The sequence below is a fragment of the Dermacentor andersoni genome, chromosome 5, assembly GCF_023375885.2.
Source record: "Dermacentor andersoni chromosome 5, qqDerAnde1_hic_scaffold, whole genome shotgun sequence".
Lineage (NCBI taxonomy): Eukaryota > Metazoa > Arthropoda > Arachnida > Ixodida > Ixodidae > Dermacentor > Dermacentor andersoni.
This window is the reverse complement of record NC_092818.1, coordinates 10,983,064-11,008,210: the sequence shown is the minus strand read 5'-3', so window position 1 is coordinate 11,008,210 and position 25,147 is coordinate 10,983,064. Positions and strand designations below refer to the sequence as shown.

The 25,147-nt window shown below is 45.1% G+C and overlaps 1 protein-coding gene across 3 annotated transcripts in view; it reads left to right on the top strand.

Annotated features, from left to right (window-relative positions):
• The window catches only part of rhea (Talin_middle and talin-RS domain-containing protein rhea), a 391,086-nt gene that overhangs the window by 351,013 nt on the left and 14,926 nt on the right, over window positions 1–25,147 (top strand). For all 3 annotated transcript variants that reach the window (XM_050177552.2, XM_050177553.2, XM_055070111.2), the window contains exons 47-53: window positions 761–946; window positions 3,389–3,493; window positions 5,428–5,533; window positions 11,384–11,508; window positions 14,464–14,589; window positions 20,848–20,910; window positions 23,485–23,625. In XM_050177552.2, coding sequence (XP_050033509.1) covers window positions 761–946; window positions 3,389–3,493; window positions 5,428–5,533; window positions 11,384–11,508; window positions 14,464–14,589; window positions 20,848–20,910; window positions 23,485–23,625 — 852 coding nt within the window. The remainder of the gene's footprint in view (window positions 1–760; window positions 947–3,388; window positions 3,494–5,427; window positions 5,534–11,383; window positions 11,509–14,463; window positions 14,590–20,847; window positions 20,911–23,484; window positions 23,626–25,147) is intronic.

Here is a 25,147-nt window from a genome sequence, read left to right as displayed (position 1 = left end):
TGTGTCTAATAACACTTGTGGACACAGGGACAGTACCAGGTAGCGATTATAAAATTTTTTAGCATGAAGTGAGGCACCCGGAAGGCAAGCAAGACGATTAGGAGTGGTACTGTAAGCACTGTTCCCATGTCCACTGATGATTCGATGCTAATGCATTACTGACACCAGTCATTGTGAGATGGGTTCTGCCACAATTTTTCGTCATTGTAGAGCGGCACACACACCTAGTTACTCAAGTTGGCGTCAAAGATGTTCATTGAAGATGTGGCACGCACCTGCTGGCACATATCCAACGACCCACATTGGCATCGAAGACGTTCACTGAAGGCTAGCACAGACCCATTGCTCCAAGTTGGCATCAAAGAGTTTCTTCAAACCTACCTAGTCCCGCATCTACAATGACCCATGAGAGAGGTTTGTTGAAGAGAGGCACATAGGCACACATTGCCACAGACTCGGTGACCTAAGGTGGTCCGATGGCGGGCACCGAACCCTCGGCACAGCAGCCCGATGCACTACCCATTCGACCACGAACAACCCAGGGAGGCGGGAAAACAGTTAGATTGAAACATAGATACAAGCATAGCCCCCAGGAGCTGCGTCAAGTACCCAAAGCATGCGAACACATTTGTACACCCTGTAAGTAGTCACAGTTTGTGTTCTGTTTGTGTAAAAAATATTGTTTATGGGTGTAAACTGCTTATTGGCGCACAGTCTTGTCTGCCCCAGAGATGCAAGTGCTGCGTGGTCTCTTGTGCAGGCATTTGACTCAAGTGAGCCGCCCCTGCGGCAGGCCAGCCCCGAGGACCTGGTGCGTGCCACGCAGCCCGTGACGCTGGCCACTGCCAAGGCTGTGGCAGCTGGCAATAGTGGACAGCAGGGAGACATCATTGTGGCCGCCAACATGGGTCGAAAGGCCATCTTTGATCTCCTCTCAGTCACCAAGGTACACAGACCACACTCGCTCCACTATGATACAATCTCGGTGATACGACCACGGCTGATACTTGTGACGATGTGAATTGTGAAATTCCTATCATCCAACATGGGCATTGTATACAGTGCACTTTTGGATTGATTGTGAGTGCATTTTTGCATGGATTAACAAAAGTGCGTTCAAAGTGCTAAAAATTTTAATTCCTCTTTCTGATCGTTGTGGAAGGCTCCTTCTTGTACAGAAGCATGAATTTAACATGAACCCCAGCAGCAATGTGTTGAAGAGACCCCCGTGGGTTTTTTTTCTTTCTTTTTGTCTCTTACATCCAACATCGGTCAGTGCCTTTGCTGTTGTTTAAGAATTATCAGTTGACTTTGGCACTGCTCTTTGGTGCCTTCACTGTGTGACACGGCCACGTATTGACAAATCATATCTCGTACAAGGACAGCTTGAGCAGGTGACCACAGTAGTCAGAAGTCATACACCGTAACACTTTTTGCCTAAAGGAAGCATATTTTTGCATATACAACCAATTTAGTCGTGTTATGCAATTACAATATGACCAACTTACCTGTGTAACCAAGCGCATCAATGATCAACGTTCTTGTACGCAGCCTCACTGTTCGCCTCTGTGGCACGGAAGAAATATGTTTTGCTGGAAGACACTGGTTTGACCCTGAATTTGTTTTTTTCATCTAGTATTGCTTATTTTTGTTATTTATCCAAATCCTCTCTCCCATACTTAACCCCACATAGCCAAACATATCATTTTTGATGCACTGAATTTGATGTGCTAAAAGTCCAATGTAGAGCCTATACTAGCTTTTTTTTGTGTAGGAGGCAGTTTTCAGTTGTGGATAGATCAGCAAATTAATTGCAGATTAATTAATTAGCTACTAATTAATTTTTGCTCAATTATCTTTTCAGTGTTTTCTTCTTGCCGATATACTCTTCATCACCAGGAATAAATGTGAACAAGCTGGCTAAAACAATTGATTTTCTCATTAAACAGCTTTTTTCTTTCTCCAGCCATCGTATACGTGGTGATGTATAGTTTATCCCAAAATCCACTCTTATTTGCCTTCTAGTGATTGTGTGGTACCACTAAGTTTGGTCTTGTGATGATCTAGGCTAATATAATGGCAGATTTCTTCATCAGAGCAGGCAGCACTTGTACAGGACACGGTTTGTAAATGTGCCAGTCTACATTTTGCCGATATTGAATTAACCACAGAAGCCTTCATGCTGCTGTGCCAGCAGCAGTCAGCTGAGTAGTGACAACCAGCAGTGCATGACAGCAAAAACACTGCATGCCGTATAAATCGGCAAAGAGTGCTCACACAGAATTTTATGTGTTACTGATTTATGTGCTAGTAGACCATGCACCACAATTTCATAGCACCTCGCTCAAATTTTGGGACATGGCCTGCTTGCATGACGTGGCAAATACTGCAGCCATGGGCAAAGATAGCTGCCTTTCATGTGGTATCATTCATAGTCTTCGTTTTATTGTCAGGGTACAGCTTTCGCAGGGCAGTTTCGCTACTGGTCTCAACAGTAAAAAGATCTTGGGTCAACGTGACATCGTATGGCAACTTTAATTTTGGGCAAATGGCACAGTCACGAATTAGGTAGGACTAAAAAAAAATTGTGCAAATTTTGTTTCACGTACAGACTAGCGGTTCTGTTTCACGTACAGACAGGCTCGGTGGCCATGCGAGTTCGTTGGGGGGTGGCAACGACATGACATGAAACCGTATGTTTGGTCACCAACAAATAATTTTTTTTTTCTCACTGAAAATTAGTTTTTTTTTTTTTTATGTCCAATAATTCAGAAAATTTCATGGCCCCGCTCATGTAAGAAAAATGTGTCGCCGACTGTACTTATTAACATAAAAAGTCAAATTTCAATATAACAAACCTTTTATATAACGAAGCAAAGTAGCGATTTTACTGACTTTGTTACGTTGAGGTTTAACTGTAGCACATTATAAATGCTGTGAAATAACCTAATAGCAATTTAACAGTGCATTAAAAGATCTGTATGTTCATGCAGGTATGCATTCTGTGCATGCGTGGTAGCATAGGAATTTTTTTATGAGATGCATTTTATTTCATAAGAAGGTCATCTGTAGGGCAGAAGAATGCAGAATTGTTACATTTTCTCTGAATACAGGCATGTCCCAATACTTTTGTCATCATAAGCACGGAAACACAGTAATATTACAATCACGCATAGATGGCACAGAGCACCATGTTGTTAAGCATACGTTTGACATTTGAAGTGAAGAGAGGGAAAAATAATTTAGACCCATGCCACCTTCTTGAGTTGCAGTGTTGATGAGCATCTTTCCACAGTGATACCTTCTCAGTGCAAAATGCACCAGCTATTGTAATTCCAGGCAAAAAAATCTGTGGCCTCTCAGTGGCAGCATCTGTGTTTGCATGCAGTCTGCATCATGCCTAGCTGAGACCCAAGAGCTCAAGTCCCGAGTGCTCACCTCAGGCCGGGAGTGTGCCATGCGCTACCGAGAGCTCCTCCAACTTGTGCTCGAGGTAAGGTGGCTGCGGCAGTCACTTTTCCTATTCTTTTTTTTTTCATACATACTGCCAATCGTTTGCAGGATTTTAGCAGGAGGGGCATACATGAATGAAACATGTAAGAATAATGAAAAATAAAATACTGGTGGGGGCAATGCAATTAACAAAAAACTAAGACATACTATAGAATATGTTATAATAACGACTCAGGAATCTCAAGACACACTAAGAATGAGCACTCATAATAAACACTACAATATAGCGCTCATCAAACAGATTAATAATAGCGAGAGCAGGGTACATGAACAAGAATGTGTTACAGTAACAAAAGTAATATAGTGGTGAAAACGCAATATAACAAAAACAATAAGGATTCAGGAATCGGAAAACACACTTGGTAGAGCGACTACTTCTGATGCAACAAACTAAACAGAATGCGTCATTGTGTAGGTACTTCATAATTTATAGTTGCTAATGTTATCTGGGATGCCCATGGAAAAATTATGCAGTGGTGTCCTTTTGGAACATGGCGGGCCCAGTCCATTCCACTGTCTTGAAGTTTGTGGAAGAAATGAATACCTAAAACAGTCACTTTAAATGGTCATTGTTTGGGCGACAGTTGCAGGCTACAAGTGCCGAAACTTGCGAGGATGAATGAAAGCAAACCAAACGAAATGCTTCACCCAGACTGCATGCAATTGTGTTTACTACAACTGGTGCTGTCCTCCTTATGAGAATTCGCCTCATCCACCATCGGTGCAGAGCACGAGACCTGCCTATGATGTCTGCGCTCCTTAGTAGTTGAGGAAGTGCAAGTAAATTGAATGGCCTTTTAGTGGATGCTGCAGACTCGAGTGTGCCACTGGCAGTTGGATCAAAGCATTCTATTTATTTTATAGTTTGTTTCTGTACAATTAATGTCGTTTTGGCTTATTGATTTTGTTTCTGTACAGTTAATGTCATTTTGGCTTATTGCAGTAGAACCTCGTTGATGCGTTCCTGTTACGTGCGTTTTCCACGCACCACCATTTTCAATCGAGAACACAAAAAATGGCACAATAAGGTCATGCTCATTCTTTACCAGTTCATACGTTCCCGGTAAACATGATTTTTCCGCACCAACGTTCAGCACATCGCCAAACTGCGATCGTATAATACATTTTCAGGCTGCTAGATCCCATGTAAACAAGAAAATGTGTGAGGCGCAGTTGATTGAGAACAGTATGTAGCTGCCCGCCATGGCAGCTTCATCACAATACTCGCCCGCCCATCTCACGTGAAAACATTGTCTCACACTCAGTCTCTCATTTGGGTACCAGCAAATCTTCTCCGAAGTTGTTGCATGCGAAATGCGCAGCTATCACCGCCAATCCTATTGCGATAAGCACCGTCGCCTATCTGTTTCACAGCGCCTGGTGCCATCGGAAGCATAGCACGTGCTTTTAACAGGCGATAACTGAAGCGCGCCGCCATTACCTTACTGCAAGCAGTGCGATGTGGGCATCACGTTTTGCTTTGGCGACGTCCGGCATCGCCCAACAGCTCGATTTTGTTTCGTTTTCCCGTCGCCCTCTTAAAACACCATGCAATAAGAAAACAACAAAGCCGGTCTCGGGCTGCCAGAGCACCACCAGTTCCGCGCACGTTGGTATCTTGTGCCAAAACAATCTGTGCGATGCTTCGCATTACGTAGGTATCAACAATTCTTGAGTCTAATTTTTTAAGTTACTTTTTATCGTACGTTTTTCCAGTTAGTATGTTTTTCCTTGCTGTTTTTTCCAAAACATATGACTGAGGTTGTACTGTATTTAGTTTGTAGACGTAGTGTACCAATACATTATGATGTTCTTGAGGTGACACAACAAAAGTTATTTCAAAAAAGCTTTGGTTGTGGTTTTGAAGTGAGTGACAAATTATGATGCATTCACTCTCGACCTGGTTTCTTGTAGGTTGTCCATAAGCCTACCGCGGAGGGTAAACAAGCACTGGTGTCGACATCGCGCAACATTGCTGCAGCCGTCACAGACATAGTTGCAGCTGCTGAGGCCCTTAAAGGTACTCTTTTTCCAGCAGCACCTATGCTTGCGATGTTTTCAAGTTTCAAACACACCATGAAACACTTAAGCAAGGTGCACGTGGTTTGAAAAGGGCAACACCTGGCTTGCCACCATAGTGCCAGAGAGCATGACGTACAAATAGGGTGACATCAAGACACCAATCACTGAATAAGTGCTGCTCTACAAGCAATAAATTGATGACACACGTGAGCACAAGGGTACAGAAACAGCTGCAGCGCGTCTGTGCCAGATCTCAATAGCAATAAAACTTCAATTTGGGCGAGTTGGTTCATGGCTATTCAAAAGGTGTGGCCTTACTGGGACGTAGACAAAGAAATACAACCACAACACAAGCGCTGACAAACAACTGGTTTTATTTGCACTGAACCCAGCCTATTTATGCGCAAGAGGCTTATCATGTAACACCACAGTTAGCACAGATATGGTCACACATGATCAACCAAACACAAGATACTGCAAATGTTTTAAGAACACGTTATTAAACCCATAGAAACAGTAAGAACAAGAAACAGTAAGAACAAGATATGTTCGCAGAACATAGTGTGCTATCACCACATATCTCAATGCTTAGGGCTAGGCGAAGTCACTATGCAGAAAAACATGATAATGAAAACAAGGAACATGCGCACAGAACAAGGTATCCACACACTTGGCTTGAGCAGGCTTCTGTAATGAAAAAAAAAAAAAAATAAGACAGCTTTAAAAGGGGGTGAAGCATGTAAGACCTAAACAAAACCTTCAAGAAACTCAATCTCATCGTCATTCAAAAATATGGATGGCTTGCTGATGCATTTGTCTGCTGATCTTTTAATAAAAAAAGCTACCACAATTTCTCGCTCGGTCCTGTCTTTTGCTTTCCTCGGAAACTTAGTGTCATGAAACTTTGGCTTGCAGCTGCACAGCTTGCAATACTCGGCCAGAAAGCCACCTGGCTTATTACGTACATTAAGATTATGCTCCCTGGCCTGCTCGTTGAAACATCTCCCCGTTTGGCTGGCCTATATACTGGCGACCGCAACCCAAAGGAATTTCAAAAAGAACATTTGCCATACAGTCTGTGAATTTGGTTCTGTGCTGAGTAGTGCATTGGGGCAACTTCTCTTTGTTTGTCATTGCCAAATTTTTAACAACTTGCACGGCGCAGGAAACACAATCGGAACCTCATGCTTCGAAGCAATCTTCTTGATGCTGTGTGACAGGTCATGAATATATGGAGTCACTTGCACCGGCCTCTTTTGCTTACCAGCCTTCGTTTTTGCATCGATGGGTATTCGGCTTTTTTCAACTGTGTCACCTGGAGGCCGAAGCTTTTGCTCATTAAGTGGAAACATGTTTTCGTTAGGACTGATTGAAGACAATTCATTACAATTCTTCTCTTGACATAGTTGGAATGAGCGCTGTTAAAAGGCAGCAGCCCCTTTTTGGACCTCGGGTTATATTTCCAGCATATATGGTCATGCCTAAATAGCAACAATAGGTCCAGAAAGTGTAGTTGGCAGTTCTTTGAAGTTTCCCAAGTGAAGCTAAGCCCGGCACTCTTAGATGAGAACACCTTAACAGTGTCATGTGTTCTGTAGGCATGTTCCTTGTTTTCATTATCATTTTCTGCAGAGTGACTTTGCCTTAGCCCTAAGCGTTGAGGTACGTGGCGATAGTAAACTATGTTCGATGAGCATATCTTGTTCTTACTGTTTCTATGGATTTAGTAACGTGTTCCTAAACATTTGCGGTACCTTGTTTTTCGTTGATCATGTATGACCATGTCTGTGCTAACTGCGGTGTTACATGGTAAGCTTCTTGCGCATGTATAGGCTGGGCTGGTGCAAGTAAAACCAGTTGTTAGTCAGCGCTTATGATGTGGTTGTGTTTCTTTGTGTCCATCCCAGTCGTGCTATGCCTTTTGAATACAGTAAAACCTCCTTATAACGAAACAGGGATATAACGAACTAATGGATATAGCAAAGCAATTGTGATTCCCCTTGAAATTCCAATAGATGCCCACGTATTGAAAACCTCATTTTAACGAAGCTAATATTTCCTCGCAATGGGTGTAACGAACCCTTCTTTAGAGCGCAGCTCATTGGCGCCCGCTTCAGCATTTCGAGGCCCCGTCGTGTCTCGCCATAACCAGCTCCGTAGCCAGGGCCAGCGCACTGCTCTAGCTGCGCACGCTCCTGGTGCCATCTCTTGCGCATAGGGTGAGCCTTGCTCTCTTCGCTTCTCCTCCGATGCCACCCATGTGCGGTGTGGGCTTCTCGCACCCGTGCTCTTGGGACAAAGGAACGACAACACAGTAGTTCACACAATTACAAGGGCATTTATTGCACCTTTCATAGATCAATGCCTGCTAGCAGAGTTGCTATCCACAAAACATGCCGATGGGCGCACTACAAATCTAGGAAGTCCGACTCACCGCGACCGGATAACAAGTGAATATGTTCGCCCCATGCTGGATCCGAACACCTGGTCGTTTGCACGTAAGGTCACGTGAACGGTGGCTCATTCGAAGGAGGCCACACGAGATGGTCGCGCAGAAGCATGGATCAGTGCACGTGCGGGACGTCCGCAGCGGTCGCCGACCCGCAGCCAAAGAGGAAGCGCCTTCACCTTTCCGCGCCCAAGTAACCCTGCCGTGAGGCGGCGTTAGCAGCGCAACACTCGCGCCATCTCTCGTACTGCGCTTCAACCACACCGATCGCCGCAGGCACCAGGCTCCGCGGCGAAGTCGGATCACAGGAGATGGGAGCTATGCGGGAAAACAATGTATCAGAGGATGCGTGAGAGTCTCGCATCCCCACAGCGGCGGCAGTCAGAGCGCCGGCTCAGTGGCGGCTGATCTCGATGATGTGCTGCTGCCCAAGTCGAAACGCCGCCACCATTCGCCACTACGTGTACCCCCCTTCCCCGCTCCTCTCTTCCGTGGCAGCGACTGCATGAGGGTGAGCGGCGTTCTCCAGTTGCCGAAACACCAGCTTGGTATCAGCGGATCACAGTGCATGCTTCCCAAGCCGAAATGCAAAGCCACCTTCAGTTGACTCGCTAGCAACGTCAGCAGCGTCAGTCAGTCGCTGCCCTCTCTTCGCCGTGCCACGTTCCTATGCGCCTACATGCTGCCTCCCGCTACCTCCCGATAAGCGAGGCAGCTGTGCCAAGCTACGCTCCATTTGCGGCGGCTGGTGCGAAATGTTCCACACCAGATGGATTGTCCGAGGCTCACAGACGGTTTGTATTATAATATAATTCGTCTACCTATATAAGTAGTTTATTCTCAGCCAGTTCTTTCTGAGCCATGAGCGAGGCAACCGCTGGAAGTCCTTCGTCTGCCGCTGCTGCTAAACGAGCTGCCCGAGGAGAGGCCCAGCGCCATCGCTGCCAGAATCCAGAGGTGCTCTACGCCGAACCAGGCATTGGTGCAGCAAGTCTAGCATATATCCATCTATTTCTCCGACCACAAAGCTACCTTCATAAGAATCAAGAACTGGGAGTGGAGTGTTTCTTGAAGAAGTGAAGAATAAGAAGTTTTAACTGTACATATATGTCTTGCGTGAATTATTTGTCTCAGTATATAGAAAATCTGAAACAGCTGGAGAGCTGCACTCAAATTTTGCATTAGGAAGTAACGTAATCGTCAGCAATTTTTTTTTTTCCACAGTGAGCATTTACTAACCATTGTGGTAGCCGTCATGTCAATGTCTTATAGCGCACGACATTCAAGTCTCGCAGGCATGTCTCCCGGCCTCCCTTTTCCCGAGGAACTGGTGGACCCGCCCGCTCTTCCTCTGCATATGTGGGGCGGCACCGACTGCAGTTTTGTTGTTGCTTGTCGTTACCTTCGTGTGCACCAACGATTTCAGTGTTTCTATTGGTTCGTTCTTGCAAGTTCCCGCCGTCAGAAAGGAGATGGACGACGGCAAACGGACGTGCAGAACGATATCAATCGAGCAGAAGGTGGCTATGCTGAAAGCTGTCGAGTCCGGCGTGAAGAAGAAAAAAGTGGCCAAGGATTTTGAGCAGCAAAGAAGCTGTCACCAGTGCTGTCGCACGTGTCGTAAAAGGCGACAGAAACAAGCTGCAAGCCCGAGCTTTCGAAGCTGTAGAGAAGGCGGTCTTCAAGTGGTATTTTGACGCAAGAACAAGCGGCACTCCTGCCTGTGAGTGGGGCACTGTTGCAGCGCAATACGAGGGACTTCGCGTGCATCATGGGGCATGACGATCTTGTGACGAGTGTCGGCTGGCTGCAGCGTTTCAAGGAGCGCCACGACATCGTCGGCAGGGCTGTCAGGCAGGAAGCGTAGTCTGTCGAATGTGAAGCTGCAGTGGCGTAGGTGGAGACAAACGTTGGACAGCTGCTAGAAAAATACAGTGCCAAGGATTTGTTCCAACACGGATGAGACAGCCCTGTTCTACCATATGTTGCCACAAAAACCTTGGCCCTCAAAGGTGAATGCTGCCAGGGCAGTAAGCAGAGCAAGGTCCACATAACCGTGTTGCCTTGTGCCAACATGGATGGGTCGGAAAAGGTGCCGGCCCTCATGGTTGACAAAAATGCGTTACAACGATGCTTCAAAGGCAAACGAAAGCTCCCAGTGAGTTATGTGTCCAACGGTAAGGCTTGGATGACAAGAGAAATTTTCGCATAATGGCTGCGGGAGTGGGACGAGCGGCTGGGCAAGCTGAACCGGAAGATATGCCTCGTACTGGACAACTGCGTGGCCCACCACACTGCTGCTGGGCTCAAAAACATAGAGCTATGCTTCTAGCCACCAAACCGCACTGCAGTTGTGCAACCCCTCAACCAAGGAGTTATCATGAACTTTAAGTTGGGCTACCGCAAGTGTGTGATCGACCGGATTCTGCTCAATATGAGCATGAAGCGCGAGTCCGCAATCGACTTGTACATGGCAATCGAGATGCTACAGGCTTCTTGGATGGCTGTACCGGCAAGGACGATCACCAATTGCTTCTGGCATGCCTCATTTGGCGTCAACAGCAGTGGTTACAGTGAAGATCTCGCTGTTGCTGCGAATGAGGGTGCTGCGGGCAACCAGGCCCTTGCCCTGTGGGACGCTTGGCGTTGTGCCCAACTGCAACACCTGCACATACGTCAGAACCGACGCTGACGCAGTGACAACGGAAACGCTAACAGAGGCGCAAATTGTGCGCACGGTGATGGTGGTGCCTAATGACGACAGTGACAAATGTGTCGATGTCAGCCCGGAGCCTAATATTGTCGAACCCGACATACCGACGCCCACACAAGCGCTGGATGCGGCAGACCTGCTGTGCCGCTTCTTTGGCGCTCACGATGACGGTGAGGACAGACTCGAAATAGCGGCTGCAGCTGAAAAAGCCATCATTCACCTTGAGAAGATACAACAAAAATCTATCGAGGACTTTTTTTCTGTGAAGTGAGCTGCCAGCTGCTGTGCTGATATCGATCAGTGATGAGCCGTTTGGCGTGAATAAAGTAGCGATTCCTTGCTATCTTATTTCTTTCCTTGTTTTTTCTTGCGGCGGCTGTTTTCTTTTTCGCATGGCGGGCTGCTGTGAGATTTGGTGGTGAGTACATCCTCTCTTGCTTGCTAATTGTAGATAGAAATGGATAGCGGCTATAACGAACTAATGGTTATAACGAAGGAATTACGACTCCCCCTTCAACTTTATTATAACGCGGTTTCACTGTCGCTAAATAGCAAGCACATATCCTTGGCTAATGACAGAACAGAATATCTCTTTTTTTATTTTCAGTGCTGTTTGTAAGCCATGACAAATCGATTGGCAATGTTTGCAAACCATGAAACTTGGCAATGTGATGATGCTGTTACAGGTACTGATTGGGCCGACCCGAATGACCCAACAGTGATTGCGGAAACAGAGTTGCTGGGCGCTGCATCTTCGATTGAAGCAGCTGCTCGAAAGCTTGCCAACTTGCAGCCACGCAGGAGCGTCAAGGTAGGCTCTCCTGTTTGGGGCTCTGCCACTCCTCACATTGCCGCTCCTTGGTTCTGACCTACATTTGGGGCAAGGTGTGGCTCATGCTACTCATCATCATCATAATCGTATCAGCCCTGTCGTGGATGCAGTCGCAGCACTGTAGCAGTGTATGCCTTTTGAGCTTTTGCAGCGAAGCTGTATGCCTCTACCGTCCAAGAAAATTTTTGTGTCGTTGTGGTAAGCAAGAAACTCCCCATACATAGGCCAGTCCCGGAGATAGTGCAATGCCGGGCCGCCCCACACTGGAGGTGAAGCAGGCGTTAACCACTCCCCATACGTAGGCCAATCACGAAGATAGTGCAATGCTGGGCTGACCCGCGGCAGAGGTGCAGTTCACCATTAAGGGGCCCACATACACAGCTTCACTGGTCATCCTTCTTCACAGAGTGGAAGGGCACTGAGATTTTTTTGATGTTGCTTTGTGAACAATTTTTTTTAATTTATTGTCTGCTCAAAAGGTAAAACTGGTCACTTTTTTCCAGCCTTTTCAAATGCATCCAATAATTTGTCTGGCATTCTCTTTCAACCTACTGCAATGTTTCCGGAATAAAATTTTCCTTTCTTGTTTAAGAGTAATTATGCAGGAAAAGCCTGATCCCATCTTTTTTGTCTTGTGTTCACTGAAAATGCTGCAGAACATGTTTCTGTGACCGCTCTGTGCTTTCTTTATTTTGGTGATGTTCATTGCCATTACTCATCGCTTGACAATTCTCCCATATCACAAACAGCAGCTTATCCATGTCCTTGAAAAGAAATATGAAATCCTGAGGGATGAAACCATGCAGTCTGTGCAAAGCATCACTTTGAGCATGTTTTTAGTTTTTTTTTTTGGCAACTTGTGCGAGGCTTGGCTATGATGACTGGAAAGCCATGCCATGCACTGTCTAAACTGGCACCAACCAACCGTCCCCTTGGTCCAGTACCGTACTGGACGCACAGAAGAAGAATGGCCCAGCTGTGAGATATGTTTGATATTCTTGGTTGTGCCTCTTAACCAGCCAGGAGTCAGACATATGCCCACAGAGGGTGCCGACTGCTCCCTGGGATGCTGCTACAGTGTTGCCTTTGTGACCCATTGTGAGCAGCTGCCTTCAGGTACAATCAAAATCAAAACTTTACAAAACTGCCCAATGACTTCCGTTAGTTCGACCCCTACAGGACCGACGAAGCTGGTCAAATTAAACAACATTGAAACACACCACCGATTCCTTTTGCAGTATTTGCCCGATTCTAACACATCCCAGAATTGAACATGCAGTTACTTTTTATTCGTTCAAAGTACAAATGGCATCAGCTCCTAAACAAAGTAAAAGTTAAGCATGCACCGATTCTTTAGCAAAAAAAATGTAGCATGCCTCCAATTCTGACAACAGGAAAAGGATGAAATCAGCGCGCTTTACCTACACAGTGCCCAAATTTATTTACCTAATATAAATGCTGTAAATAATTTTATGTGAGCTATCATTCTTGCTTTAAAATCTTCCTATGGCCGACGTGTGTTCAAAGCATTCACTGCATTGCCAAGCTGCCAAGACAGACACTGCCACCATTGGTGCCACCACTGCAGTCACTAACGGGGTCAGGCACACGCTTGCTAACCTCCCAAGTTCAAGTTTGACCGATTCTAGGACCAAAGTAACGAAAGCGTGAAATGTATGGGCATCAACCGGGACCTTTGGTTGGGATCGAATTAAACAAAAAATTCAATTAACCATGGTCAAATGAATAGAAGTTCAGGTAGGCAGCCTCTAAATGAATGCAGCCCTGTCTTGGTTACAGGTACAACTTTGGGCTCTTATCTTCATGCTGTGTGCCAAGCTCCATGAAAATTCACCCTTTTAGCAAATCTCATGGACTAATTTTCACACCAAGAGTACAAAGTTGTAGAGAACAAAGGTACAACAATATGTTGGGCAAACCTCTGCTGACAGCGAAGAGCTGCCTTGACTGGAACAACAGTGTGATTCACACTGGTGTGAAAACCATTCTATGAATGGTGGGAACCACAGTGGGTGCTCTGCTAGTCATTGCTATTTTTTACGCTAGCGCTTTGTTGGTGTTGACTTGACGTTGTTAGCTGAAGTGTCAATCTTTACAAGGTAATGGCCCTGTATCAGTATCCATAATGTTTCCCCTCCCCATATCAGTTGCAGTGCCTTTTTCTTCCTTATCATGGTGACCATTCCAATAGTGTCACATGAATGTCACTGAAATTCCATGTGTGAGCTTATTTGCTTTAACATGTAGAGCTAAACTTCTTTTGAAAGAATGCTCCTCTGGCTGAGATGCTGTTAACATGCGTAATTAGGTCTTTTAGACATTGCAGGGAGATGAGACCACTGCTTTTACAGTGTGTTAATTATTGTTCTAATCTTTCACTATCCCTCAGAGACATTATTTGCTGACTTTCCAGACCCCCCCCCCCTCCCCCCTCATATAACTGGTACTCCTACTTGCACAATATTTGTTGTATAGTATTCTAGTACATGCAGGTGTAATAGGCACTGCCAGTTCATGAGGTTCTAGTATTGAAATAAATTAAGGCTAGCTCTACAATGTTAAACAAACACTGGTGTATACTGAATTCTCGGTAGTGTTCCTGTCTGTGTTTCAGGGCTAGTAGTGGCCGCTTCTAAAGGCTTTGCATTTCGAGGGCCTGCTATACTGCTCACGTGTGGCGTGCACAGGGGAGAAGTCCAGCCTTGCCACTAAGGCTCAGCACACCACTGTTGGCTCACTGAATGGAGTATACTTGGGAACAGGAGTAAGAGATGCTGTGGCACCCTGTAGGCCTTGAAAGTGTTAGAACAAGTATACTATGTGAAAGATGGTGTGAAGGCACTTTATATAGTCAGTATGGGTTTGGAAAGTGGGATCAACTTCAGCAAGAGTTGATGTACCATTCTTTTGCAGGAAGCAGACGAGAGCCTCAACTTTGATGAGATGATCTTGGAAGCGGCTAAGTCGATCACAGCTGCCACGTCTGCCTTGGTGCGGGCTGCCTCAGCTGCCCAGAGGGAGCTTGTTGCAGCCGGCAAGGTGAGCTGTCTCTCCCAAACAATACATGTTCAGGTATTATAACAGGCTCACTCTAAAATTATCATCATCATCATCATTATCATCATCACCAGCCTGTTTTATGACCACTGCAGGACGAAGGCCTCTCCCTGCAATCTCCAATTACCCCTGTCCTGTGCCAACCGATTCCAATTAGCGCCCGCGAATTTCCTAACTTCATCGCTCCACCTTGTCTTTTGCAGTTCTCGACTGCGTTTCCCTTTTCTCGGTACCCATTCTGTAATCCTAATGGTCCAGTGGTTATATAACCGGCGCATTACATGACCTGCCCAGCTCCATTTTCTTTTTTTCTTAATGTCCATTAGAATATCGGCTATATCCGTTTGCTCTCGTATCCAAACCACTCCCTTTCGGTCTCTTAACATTATGCCTAGCATTCTTTGTTCCATCACTGTTTGTACAGTCCTTAACTTGGTCTCAAGCTTCTTTGTCAATCTCCAAGTCTTTGCCCCATATATCAGCACCGTTAAATGCACTGATTGTACACCTTCCTTTTAAATGATAATGATAAGCTTCAAATCAGGAGCTGGAAATGACTGCCGTATGCAATCCAACCCATTTTTATTCTTCTATGAATTTCCTTCTCATGATCAGGGTTCTGTGTGACTAATTCACCTAGGTAAACATACTCCTTTATAGCCTCTAGAGGCTGACTGGCGATCCTGAACTCTTGTTCCCTTGCCTCGGCTATTCATCAGTATCTTTGTCTTCTGCATATTAATCTTCAACCCCACCCTTACACTCTCTGTTAAGGTCCTCAATCATTTATTGTAACTCGTCTGCAGTGTTGCTGAATAGAACAATGTCATCGGTAAACTGAAGGTTGCTGGCATATTCGCCGTCAATCCTTACTCCTAAGCCTTCCCAGTTTAATAGCTTGAATACTTCTTCCAGACACGCAGTGAATAGCATTGGAGAGATTGTGTCTCCTTGCCTGAGCCCTTTCTTCATGGGTATCTTCCTGCTCTTCTTGTGTAGAATTAAGGTAGCTGTGGAACCTCTGTAGCTATTTTCCAAGATATTGACGTAAGCGGTCTGTACTCCTCGATTGCGTAATGCCTCTATGACTGCTGGTATTTCTACTGAATCAGATGACTTTTCGTAATCTATGAAAGCCACATAGAGGGGCTTAATTTACTCTGTGGATTTCTCGATTACCCGATTAATGACACGGATGTGATCCATTGTAGAGTATCTGACGTTGTAGTTCTGCGGAAACCCGCAAGGTGAAGAGAAGTAATTAATAAAGCAACTTTGTAGCAATTGCTACGAACGGGTGGATGTCTGATTTTCCCTTTATTAATTACTTCTCTCCACCTTGCGGGTTTCCGCAGAACTACAATGTCAAACACTTGCCTTTGCCTTGTGTGTTGTCGAGAAATTCGACTTCGCCCTGCCATCTGCAGGCCGCCTGGTTAGCTCAGGCCACGGCAGCCACATTTCGATGGGGGCGAAATGCGAAAACACCCATGTACTTAGATTTAGGTGCACGTTAAAGAACCACTGTTGGTCAAAATTTCCGGAGTCCTCCACTACGCCATGCCTCATAATCAGAAAGTGGTTTTGGCACGTAAAACCCCATAATTTTTTTTTTATTAGCTCAGATGGTAGAGCGGCTGCCCCGGATAGGCGGTGATCCCGGGTTCGAGTCTCGGACCAGGAAGAATTTTTCTTCAACTCTGAGGCTTTTCTTTCGAGGAACCCGTATAGGTTTCCTTTGTAGCAATTGCTACGAACGGGTGGATGTCTGATTTTCCCTTTATTAATTGTAGGGTATCCCTTCCTGAAGCCCTTTCTTGTTCCCTAAAATCCCATGTTGTCCTTATTGTATTGGAGATTATCTTGGTGAATATTTTATATAATACTGGGAGCAAGCTAATGGGCCTATAAATCTCAATTCTTTGTCTCCCTTTTTGTGAATAAGTATAATGTTTGCATTTTTCCAGTTTTCTGGGACCCTTGCAGTCGACAGACACTTCGTATAAAGATCCTCCAGTTTTCCAAGCATTATGTTTCCTCCATCTTTGATTAAATCGACTGTTATTCAATCTTTTTGTGCCGCTCGTCCTCGTTTCATGTCTTGCAAGGCCCTTCTGACCTCATCGCTAGTTATAAGAAGAGTTTCTGTATCCTGTTCATTACTCTTTCTAATTGAGGTATCCTGACTCCTCTGGGTACTGTACAGGTCAGTATAGTATTTTTCCGCTGCGTTTACTATATCTTCTAGATTGCTGATGATTACCTTGCTTATCTTTCAGTGCATACATCTTGGTTTGTCCTATGCCAAGTTTCCTTGTCACTGATAGGCTGCATCCATTTTTACGGCTTCTTCAGTCTTTCTCACATTATAGCTTCGAATATCACTTATTTTCGCCTTGTTGATCAGTTTGGACAGTTCCACGAATTCTATATTATCTCTTGAGTTGGACGCTTTCATTCTTTGTCATTTCTTTATGAGGCCCTTTGTTACTTGGTTACTTAATTGGTTGCCTTGGTGCCTTGCCTCCCACTTAAATTGCTACCCCTGAAGCCGGCCTAGTCAGGATTTCATTCATTACCTCTGTGTCATCGTCATCTCTCTGTTCCAAGGCTGCATATTTGTTTGCAAGTACCAGCCTGAATTTGTCCGCTTTTACCCTTACTGCCTCTAGGTTGACCTGTTTCTTCTTGACCAGTTTTACACTTTCTCTTTTCAGATTGAAGTGAATTCTAGCCCTCAGTAACCTATGATCACTGCATTTTACCCTACCGAACACCTGCACTATGCTACCCTACCTAACATCCTGCACTATGCTGGGATCAGCAGAAAGTAAATTTCTGCTGATCCCAGCAGATGGAATCAACCTCATTTCTTGTTTCATCATTAGGGCTTTTCCAGGTCCACTTTCTGTTGCTACGCTTCCTGAAAAAGGTGTTCATTATTCGCAGCTTATTCCTTTCCGCGAATTCTACCGGCATCTCTCGTCTAGCGTTCCTGGAATAAATGCCGTAGTTGCTAATTGCTTGTTCACCAGCCTGCTTGTTTCCCACTTTTGCATTGAAGTCGCCTATTACTACAGTATATTGAGTTTGCACTTTTCTCATCGCTAATTGAACATCTTCATAAAACTGATCTACTTCATCATCATAGTGACTAGATGTTGGAGCGTAGGCTTGTACTACCTTTAATTTATACTTCTTATTAAGTTTAATTACGACTTACAGCTACCCTCTCATTAATGCTGTAGGATTCGGCAATGTTGCCCGCTATGTCCTTATGGATTAGGAATCCTACCCCATGTTGCTTCTTATGTGGGAGACCTCTATAGCAGAAGACATGTCCGTTATTCAGCATTGTATAAGCCTCACCAGTTCGTCTAATCTAACTAAGGCCGATGATATCCCAAACAATGTCTGATAGTTCCTCAAAGAGTCCTGCTAAGCTAGCCTCGCTCAACAGAGTTTGGCAATTAAAATTTGGCAGGGTCAGTTTCCATTGGCGGCCGTCTGGACCTAGAGATTCTTAGCACTCTCTGCTGCGTTACAGGTCTGACCACTGCCTTGGTCAGGTACTCCGCAGCTGCTGGGGACTGAGGGCCATGGTTTAATTGTAGGAATCATCAGGGAGGTAGTGGTCGAATACTGTACGAGGGAGGCCAATTCCTGTTCTGGTGAAGGAGCGTCTTTGATGACGCTTAGTGGGCCTTCCTAATTTGGTTGTACCTGGATTAGTATAGCCCCACTCGCTCTCAGCATATTTTGCCAGTGTCACGCATCACTCCAAGCCTGCAGATGTTGTGCACTGGAGAAGGTGACCTTCAAGCTCACCATCGTAAAAAAAAAAAAAAGGAAAAGACTCGCAGGAGGATTTGAACTTCCAGCGATGACAACTGAGGATTCGACATAGCTCAGTCAGATTATCCCGTAGGTGGCGAGGCTACCTTATTGCCGACAAGTACTGCCCAGAGGGCCTCCCGACCTGACCTCTCGTTAAGGGATCCTCAAGATCAAATAAAGTTCGTTGTCTGTCTGTCTCTGTTCGTCCGTCCGTCCGTCCGTCTGTCTGTCTGTCTGTCTGTCTGTCTGTCTGCCTTATTTTGCTATGTCGTACAAATTATAGGTATAATTTAGAGCAGTGTATAATATATAAATTTTGTCGACTTAAGGCATCTGAATGGTGGAACTTACAGAACTGTGATATTGCTATTTATTGTTGAAATAAGGAAATGAGAGAATTGGAGAATTTTCTTTCTTGTTCATATTTTCTGATTTTCAGCAAGCTTTTATAAAAAATGGGCCTATATAAGAAATCTACTATTCCAGACAATTGGTTGATCCGAACGTATTATTTGAAGTGGAAGCTTTTTCTCGTGGACAATTCCAATGCCAGCTATTCAAACAAATCTGAAGTGCAGAAACGCTCGCATGAGACAACCATTTGTCTGATTTGAATGAAATTTGTTGCATTTGAGAGAGAAAGATAAATTGAAGCAGCGGTAGGTAGCATAATTTTGATTGAGAACCTCATACATTTTGCAAAATATTGATGAAAATGAGTAAGTTCCAAGAAACTTGGAAGTTTTACAAATCTGTAATTCTACAGCCAAAAAGACATTGTAGTTCTTTAAATGTTAATGCATCTCAAGCAGACAGATCTGATATACGAGTTTAAACCTTACGTAAAATGGTTACAATGCTTATGTGGGTTTTGCAAAAGTCGTGCATACTCGCAAGTTAGTGTTAAATTTTAGAGCAATGTGTCATAAGATGCCAACAAACAAAGACACCAAGGACAACGTAGGGGAAATTAGTTTTACTTACTAATTGAATTAAAGAAATGATAAATCAATGGGAATGAAAGAGGATGAAAAAGCAACTGGCCGCAGGTGGCGAACGATCCCACAACCTTCGCATTACGCCTGCAGTGCTCTAACCAATTGAGCCACTGTGGTGCCGTTTTCCCATCCACTTTTTTGAGGTATTTATGTTTTACTACTAGAACTAACCTTGGGAGTGTTAGCCAGTGCCACCACTCACAAACCTTGGTGGCGATGTGGAACATTCTTTCTGCCGCAGGCGTCACGAGTACGTGATCTTTTTGAGTGAAGGCAACCAGTCAATAAACCCATACATGCTACCTGAAGGCATCAATGCCGCCAGATTCGAGACCCTCGTTATGTAATGAATGAGAAGAAAGGAGTTAACCGAGGGGCCCGATTCTTTATTAATCATATCATAAGAAGCCAACAAACAAAGACACCAAGGACAACACAGGGGAAATTAGTTGTGCTTGCTAATTGAATTAAAGAAATGATAAATCAGTGGGAATGAAAGAGAATGAAAAAACAACTTGCCGCATATGGGGAACGATCCCACGTCTTCGCATTACCCGTGCGATGCTCTAACGAATTGAACTACATTGGTAACGCTTAATGCAGCATTATAAATTGTAGGCTACTAAACGGTGTTCCCAATACATATGTTGCAAGAAATGTATTCTTTTATAAATAATAAACAAAAATTGGAAAGTCCACAATTCCCTGAGAACTTGAAAAAACAAGCTGTAAAAAAATGCATGTATAATGCAAAAAAAATAATAAATGTCAAATGAAATTCAGAATATATCTCACGAAAAACTGGTCCTAGGACACATCTTTAAAAATAAATATTGGCCCACAACTGTTGTTTGGGTAAAAAGCACAACACCTTGCCTTGCAGCTCCTTACCACCCTTCAGCACTGTCAGATGTGACAGTGTAATGTTGTCCTGACTGGAGCTTTGATCACGAAAATCAACTATCGATGTGGTGTAATGCATACTTATATTTAAAGGTAGCATAAGGCAGAGGCCGCACGAATTTTCGCCACAATGCACAAGCCTCAGTTTACCTCAAGTTGCATCAAAATTCAAATTTTCTGCAGTAAAAAACATTAAACTGTTTCTCAGGGCAACTTTTCTTTGCTAACTTCTAGATAGTGTTGTGTATCTGAAAAGCGTTTCCTGTGTACTAAATTTGGCATTTGAAATCATCAATCACCGGTGATGATTTGAATGGGTGTGGTAAAGAGAGAGTTAAGGTGCAAACAGCTTGAGCTTACACTGTCAGACGCAAGGGAAGTTTCTCTGTGTCAATCAGTTGCTGCAAGTGAAAATAGTGCCGCATGCTTTGGTGAGGGTCACACATAGAGTTAGACGTGTGGTAAATTTTCACAAATGCACTTTTTCTTACCATTGTTTCAGCTGGGTGAGCGGTTACCATGCAGTTCGGTTGATGGTCAGTGGTCCGAGGGCTTGGTGTCTGCGGTAGGTACCTGCACTGAAGGGTGCTGTCAATCATTACAGCCCAGAATATTTGCTACTGCATGGAGCCTGTTTTGTTGTATATTAATTATGGCTGTGCGAATACTAGAATATTTGATTTCGAATTGTGTATGTTCAAATAATTCGATTCGCGAATCAAATATCTAATATTCGATTTCTCGAATGTTCGACTTTTGAAATATCAGTACCTTCGATCAATGACCCAGCCGTAGTCGGTGCCTGACGCGCTCAGTGTTTGTACGGCGCACAATATCTATCGGTACAAAGTTCGACCAGGTCAAGGTCGAAGATACCGATCGAAACTATTAACGCTACATGAACACAGGGAACAACAAAAACAGCGCACGTGGAAAGCACGGAAGAATGTGTGAGAATCTGGCCACCAGAAGGCGAGTATGCGAGTTCAGTGTTCGCGCAGTTGGGAGCTTTCTACCCACATGCGGGCACACAGACCAACTTGGCATGTGTGCTCATCATGGCCACGCCATCGGCCACACTGTCTACTCCATTAGGCCTAATCGAAGCTGCATCGTTGGGCGTTCACAACTAAAGTTATGGTTACCGAAATAACGCATATCTATTCAAAGCATTCACACAACCCTCATAAAGCCGACAAACCGCCTCGCCAACGAAAGCGAGTGCACCGAATGACCGGCATGTTCACGGACGCCATCTTTCTGAAATATCATACGGCGGCCCCTTGTTCCAAACGCTGTATGTAAGCGCACAATGGTCTGTTGTCGTAACTTTAAGCGACCTGTCGCAAGACTAGCTTTGCATTTACAGCGCGCGGAACCCCCGCTGCAGACGCACTTACAGGACGGCAGATGCATGCAGACGAGGAAAGGGGGGGGGGAGTAACGGGAGGAGGACGTCACGCACAAATGTGCCCTGGGCCTCCCAATTTGCGAACTCTTTACTGTTGGCACTGATGACCGCACAGAGTGGTGCCAAGTGACGTGATGCACATTCCCCACTTTCGTCTGTCACGCAGGTGATCCTTAACATGCTGACAATAACCCAAAGAAACCACATGCCATAAAGGTGGAAGAACCCTCCTGTTTTCTGGAAGAATACTTGAATGCAGTACTTCCTAAGGAATAGAAGATTGCCATTAAGCAGAGTATGGTCCGCTACTAAACTGAAAACCCCACTGATATTTAGGGCAACTTCGCTATTTCATCAGCTTCAGAGGGACAAAAAGCACTTAATTCTATGACAGCAGTAACAGTAGTAGTAGTAGTAGTGGTAAACCTTATTTTTAAAAATATGTGTGACAGACATCCTATCGACAAAGCATAGGGGTGTGTGAATATAAATATTTTCGAATATCGAATCGAATAATGACACGCACGTGCATTCATTAGCAAGTTGGGTTGATTTGTTATTTTGGAACATTGCAATTACAGTGTCAATGTTAAAAAATATAGACTAGTAAGCCAAAATACTGAAACATTGTGTATTTAGGTAATGTCAACGTGGAAAATTTAGTAATTTAGGAAATTTAGCACTAGCTCTCCTCGCCAGCCTGTTCCTTATTATACCGCATTAAATGCCCGCAAAATCGGAGGCATTTGACCCTGTGCCAGTCGCCATTCATTGCACTTGCTCACAAGCAATAAGCTAAGAATAGGGGGTGGCGCTGCAAAAATAAAAGAATAAGTGCACCCTCGCTGTTCGCAAGCCCATGTCCCTTGCTACTCAGAGGCTGGCTTTCCCACAATGTTTAGACGAATAATGGCTAAATGTGCTTTACCAGCAAAATTTCGCTACCAGAATGAAATCATCGCAAAATTCAGTGCAAAATCGCCCCAAATATTCTTAGATCTGATAGGAACAAATGCTAAGAACAGTATTTGCTCCTGCACAGCTAGCAATATAGTCAATTTGATTCGGTTATTTGTATCCAACCAAGTATTCAAACATTTTCAAATATCTATTTCTTGAATCGAATGAACTGCATGTGCAATGCTACAAACATGGCTGCCACGTTGTCTGGCATGAAACCGTAACTTTTGTTCCCAACTCCCACCAAAGACAGGCTGGTTCGGCCTAGTGGCCTAAGCAGTGTGACGTTTATGACGGAAGATTACATGTTCAACGCAATCATTCTCTCTTAGCACTGCCAAGGCACATTGCAGCCATTGTGTTGACAGTTGTATCCAGGCACTTTTGTGCCAACCAGTCAAGTTGGAATAACATTTTTGTTTTGTGCTGTAGGTCACTATTTGGAAGTGTTTGGCACAGGTTCATCGAGGAGGTCTCCGAGTTCTGCATCATTTGCACAAGTTGAAGAAAATGACAGTTTTCAGGCAGATTTCATGCAATACATAGAATTCTCCAATGAGCAAAACTACGTGATGCAGTTGAACAAACTCGAGTTCTTGCACATCTAATAGGTAGGGTTCTTCATTTTTGGATTAATCCACTAAAGTTCAACAACAGTCACCGATAAAAAGTTTGATGATTTGTATTTATCAAAAGAACTTGAAATTTCGGGGCTGCATGTTTGGTTTAAGAAGGAGTGCTTGTCTTGATCCTTCTTCATTGTTGCAGGCTCGCCTCGTGGCAGCGGCCACCCATAGCCTGGTGGAGTCCGCCAACTGGTTGGTGCAGGGCCAAGCGTCTGAAGAGAAGCTCATCTCCTCAGCCAAGCAGGTGGCCAGCTCCACGGCGCAGCTGCTTGTTGCTTGCAAGGTGGGCACTACTACTGGGCACTACTGGTTTGAAGACCATTGGCATACTGGCCAATGGTCTCACATCACTCACATCTGTTGGGTGACTCACAGTGCTTTCACTTTTTCTGAAGGTCATGAAAACATTTTGAAGCTTTTAAAAACTGTGTAGAGAAGAATTGGAAAGGTATAGTGGGTCATCCTCTTCAGTGCTTTTGCTCGTGGATGCCGCTCGCACTTGGAGTCCGTGCTCTGCTTAGACTATTGCCACTGCAATTCTCCTAGTCCGATCAAATAACCGTAATATTTGGTGGAGAGTGCTGTGCCCTCCACCTCCCATTCTGTACCCTGCCATCTGTCAAGCCTCAGGACACATCCCAGCAAACACCTCCTCCTGCACCGACCACGTATCCTGGTGCACTTTGTCACCTGCCATCTTCCCTGGCACGGCTGACATCAACGTAGAGGACTGGCTCACCACGTACGAGTTGGTCATTGGAGATAACAAGTGGGACGAACCAGCCACACTGAACAATCTGCTGTTCTACTTCTCAAGTGTCACCAGCCTATGGTATAACAAACACGAAGCAAATATTCCAACCAGGTCCGCCTTGTCGATGTATTTGGTCGCCCCACTGTTCGTAAGCTGCGTGCCAAGCAACATTTGCGGGCGTGCTCTCAACAGCCAGGTGTATCATTCACCATTTATATTGACGACATTCTGGACCTATGCAAGAGAGTAAACTCGACCATGGCGCAGAGTCTGATCGGATCAGTCATGTACTGACAGGTATCGAAGACAACACCTTCGAATGTTGCTCACCAAGAATCCTCACTCCATGGCTGAAATCATCACACTGTGCCAAAGCTATGAAGAGTTATGGCACCAGTGGTTATGGCACCTGTCGCTCTTTATCGTGCGACGAACCCCTTGCTGGTTTGGCTACAATTTTGGACCAGTCTGCATTGCTCGAGGAAATGAAGGCCTTCGTCCGTGAGGAGGTTGCGCGCCAACTATCATTGCCGACCTTTGTGCAGCCGCAGCATATGCAGGAGCCCTCCTCGCATTGTGTGCCTGCGCTCCGCTGCACCCCTGAGCACAAGCTCGACGTGGCTTTGCCTGAGCTCCACCAAAAGGTTCCTGTGGCTGCACCTCTCAGCTCCACAGACGTCATCACCTGGCCCCCACAGATCCGTGCGCCTGCACCCCTCGCCTGCACCGATGCCTCTCTGCTACGCCGACGTCATACTTAGACTCCGACCGCAGCCTGCCATGCAACTATTCTACCAGCCGCCCCATACAACGCCTCCTGTGCCATGGATGGGGCCTGCCACAGCGAATAGGTGACACACTTCGGACACTCAGTCAATATGCTTTGCATGCGGCTACGCTGGCCACGTGGCATGCTGTTGCAATCGCCTGCAGCCTTCTAGTGCCGCATCATACCCAACAAGTCATCTTGTCGGTTCTCCCCGCCCATACGATGACCCGCCTATTGACTCATCACCGTCAGTACCCCTGAGGCCCGTCACTCGCCGTTCAC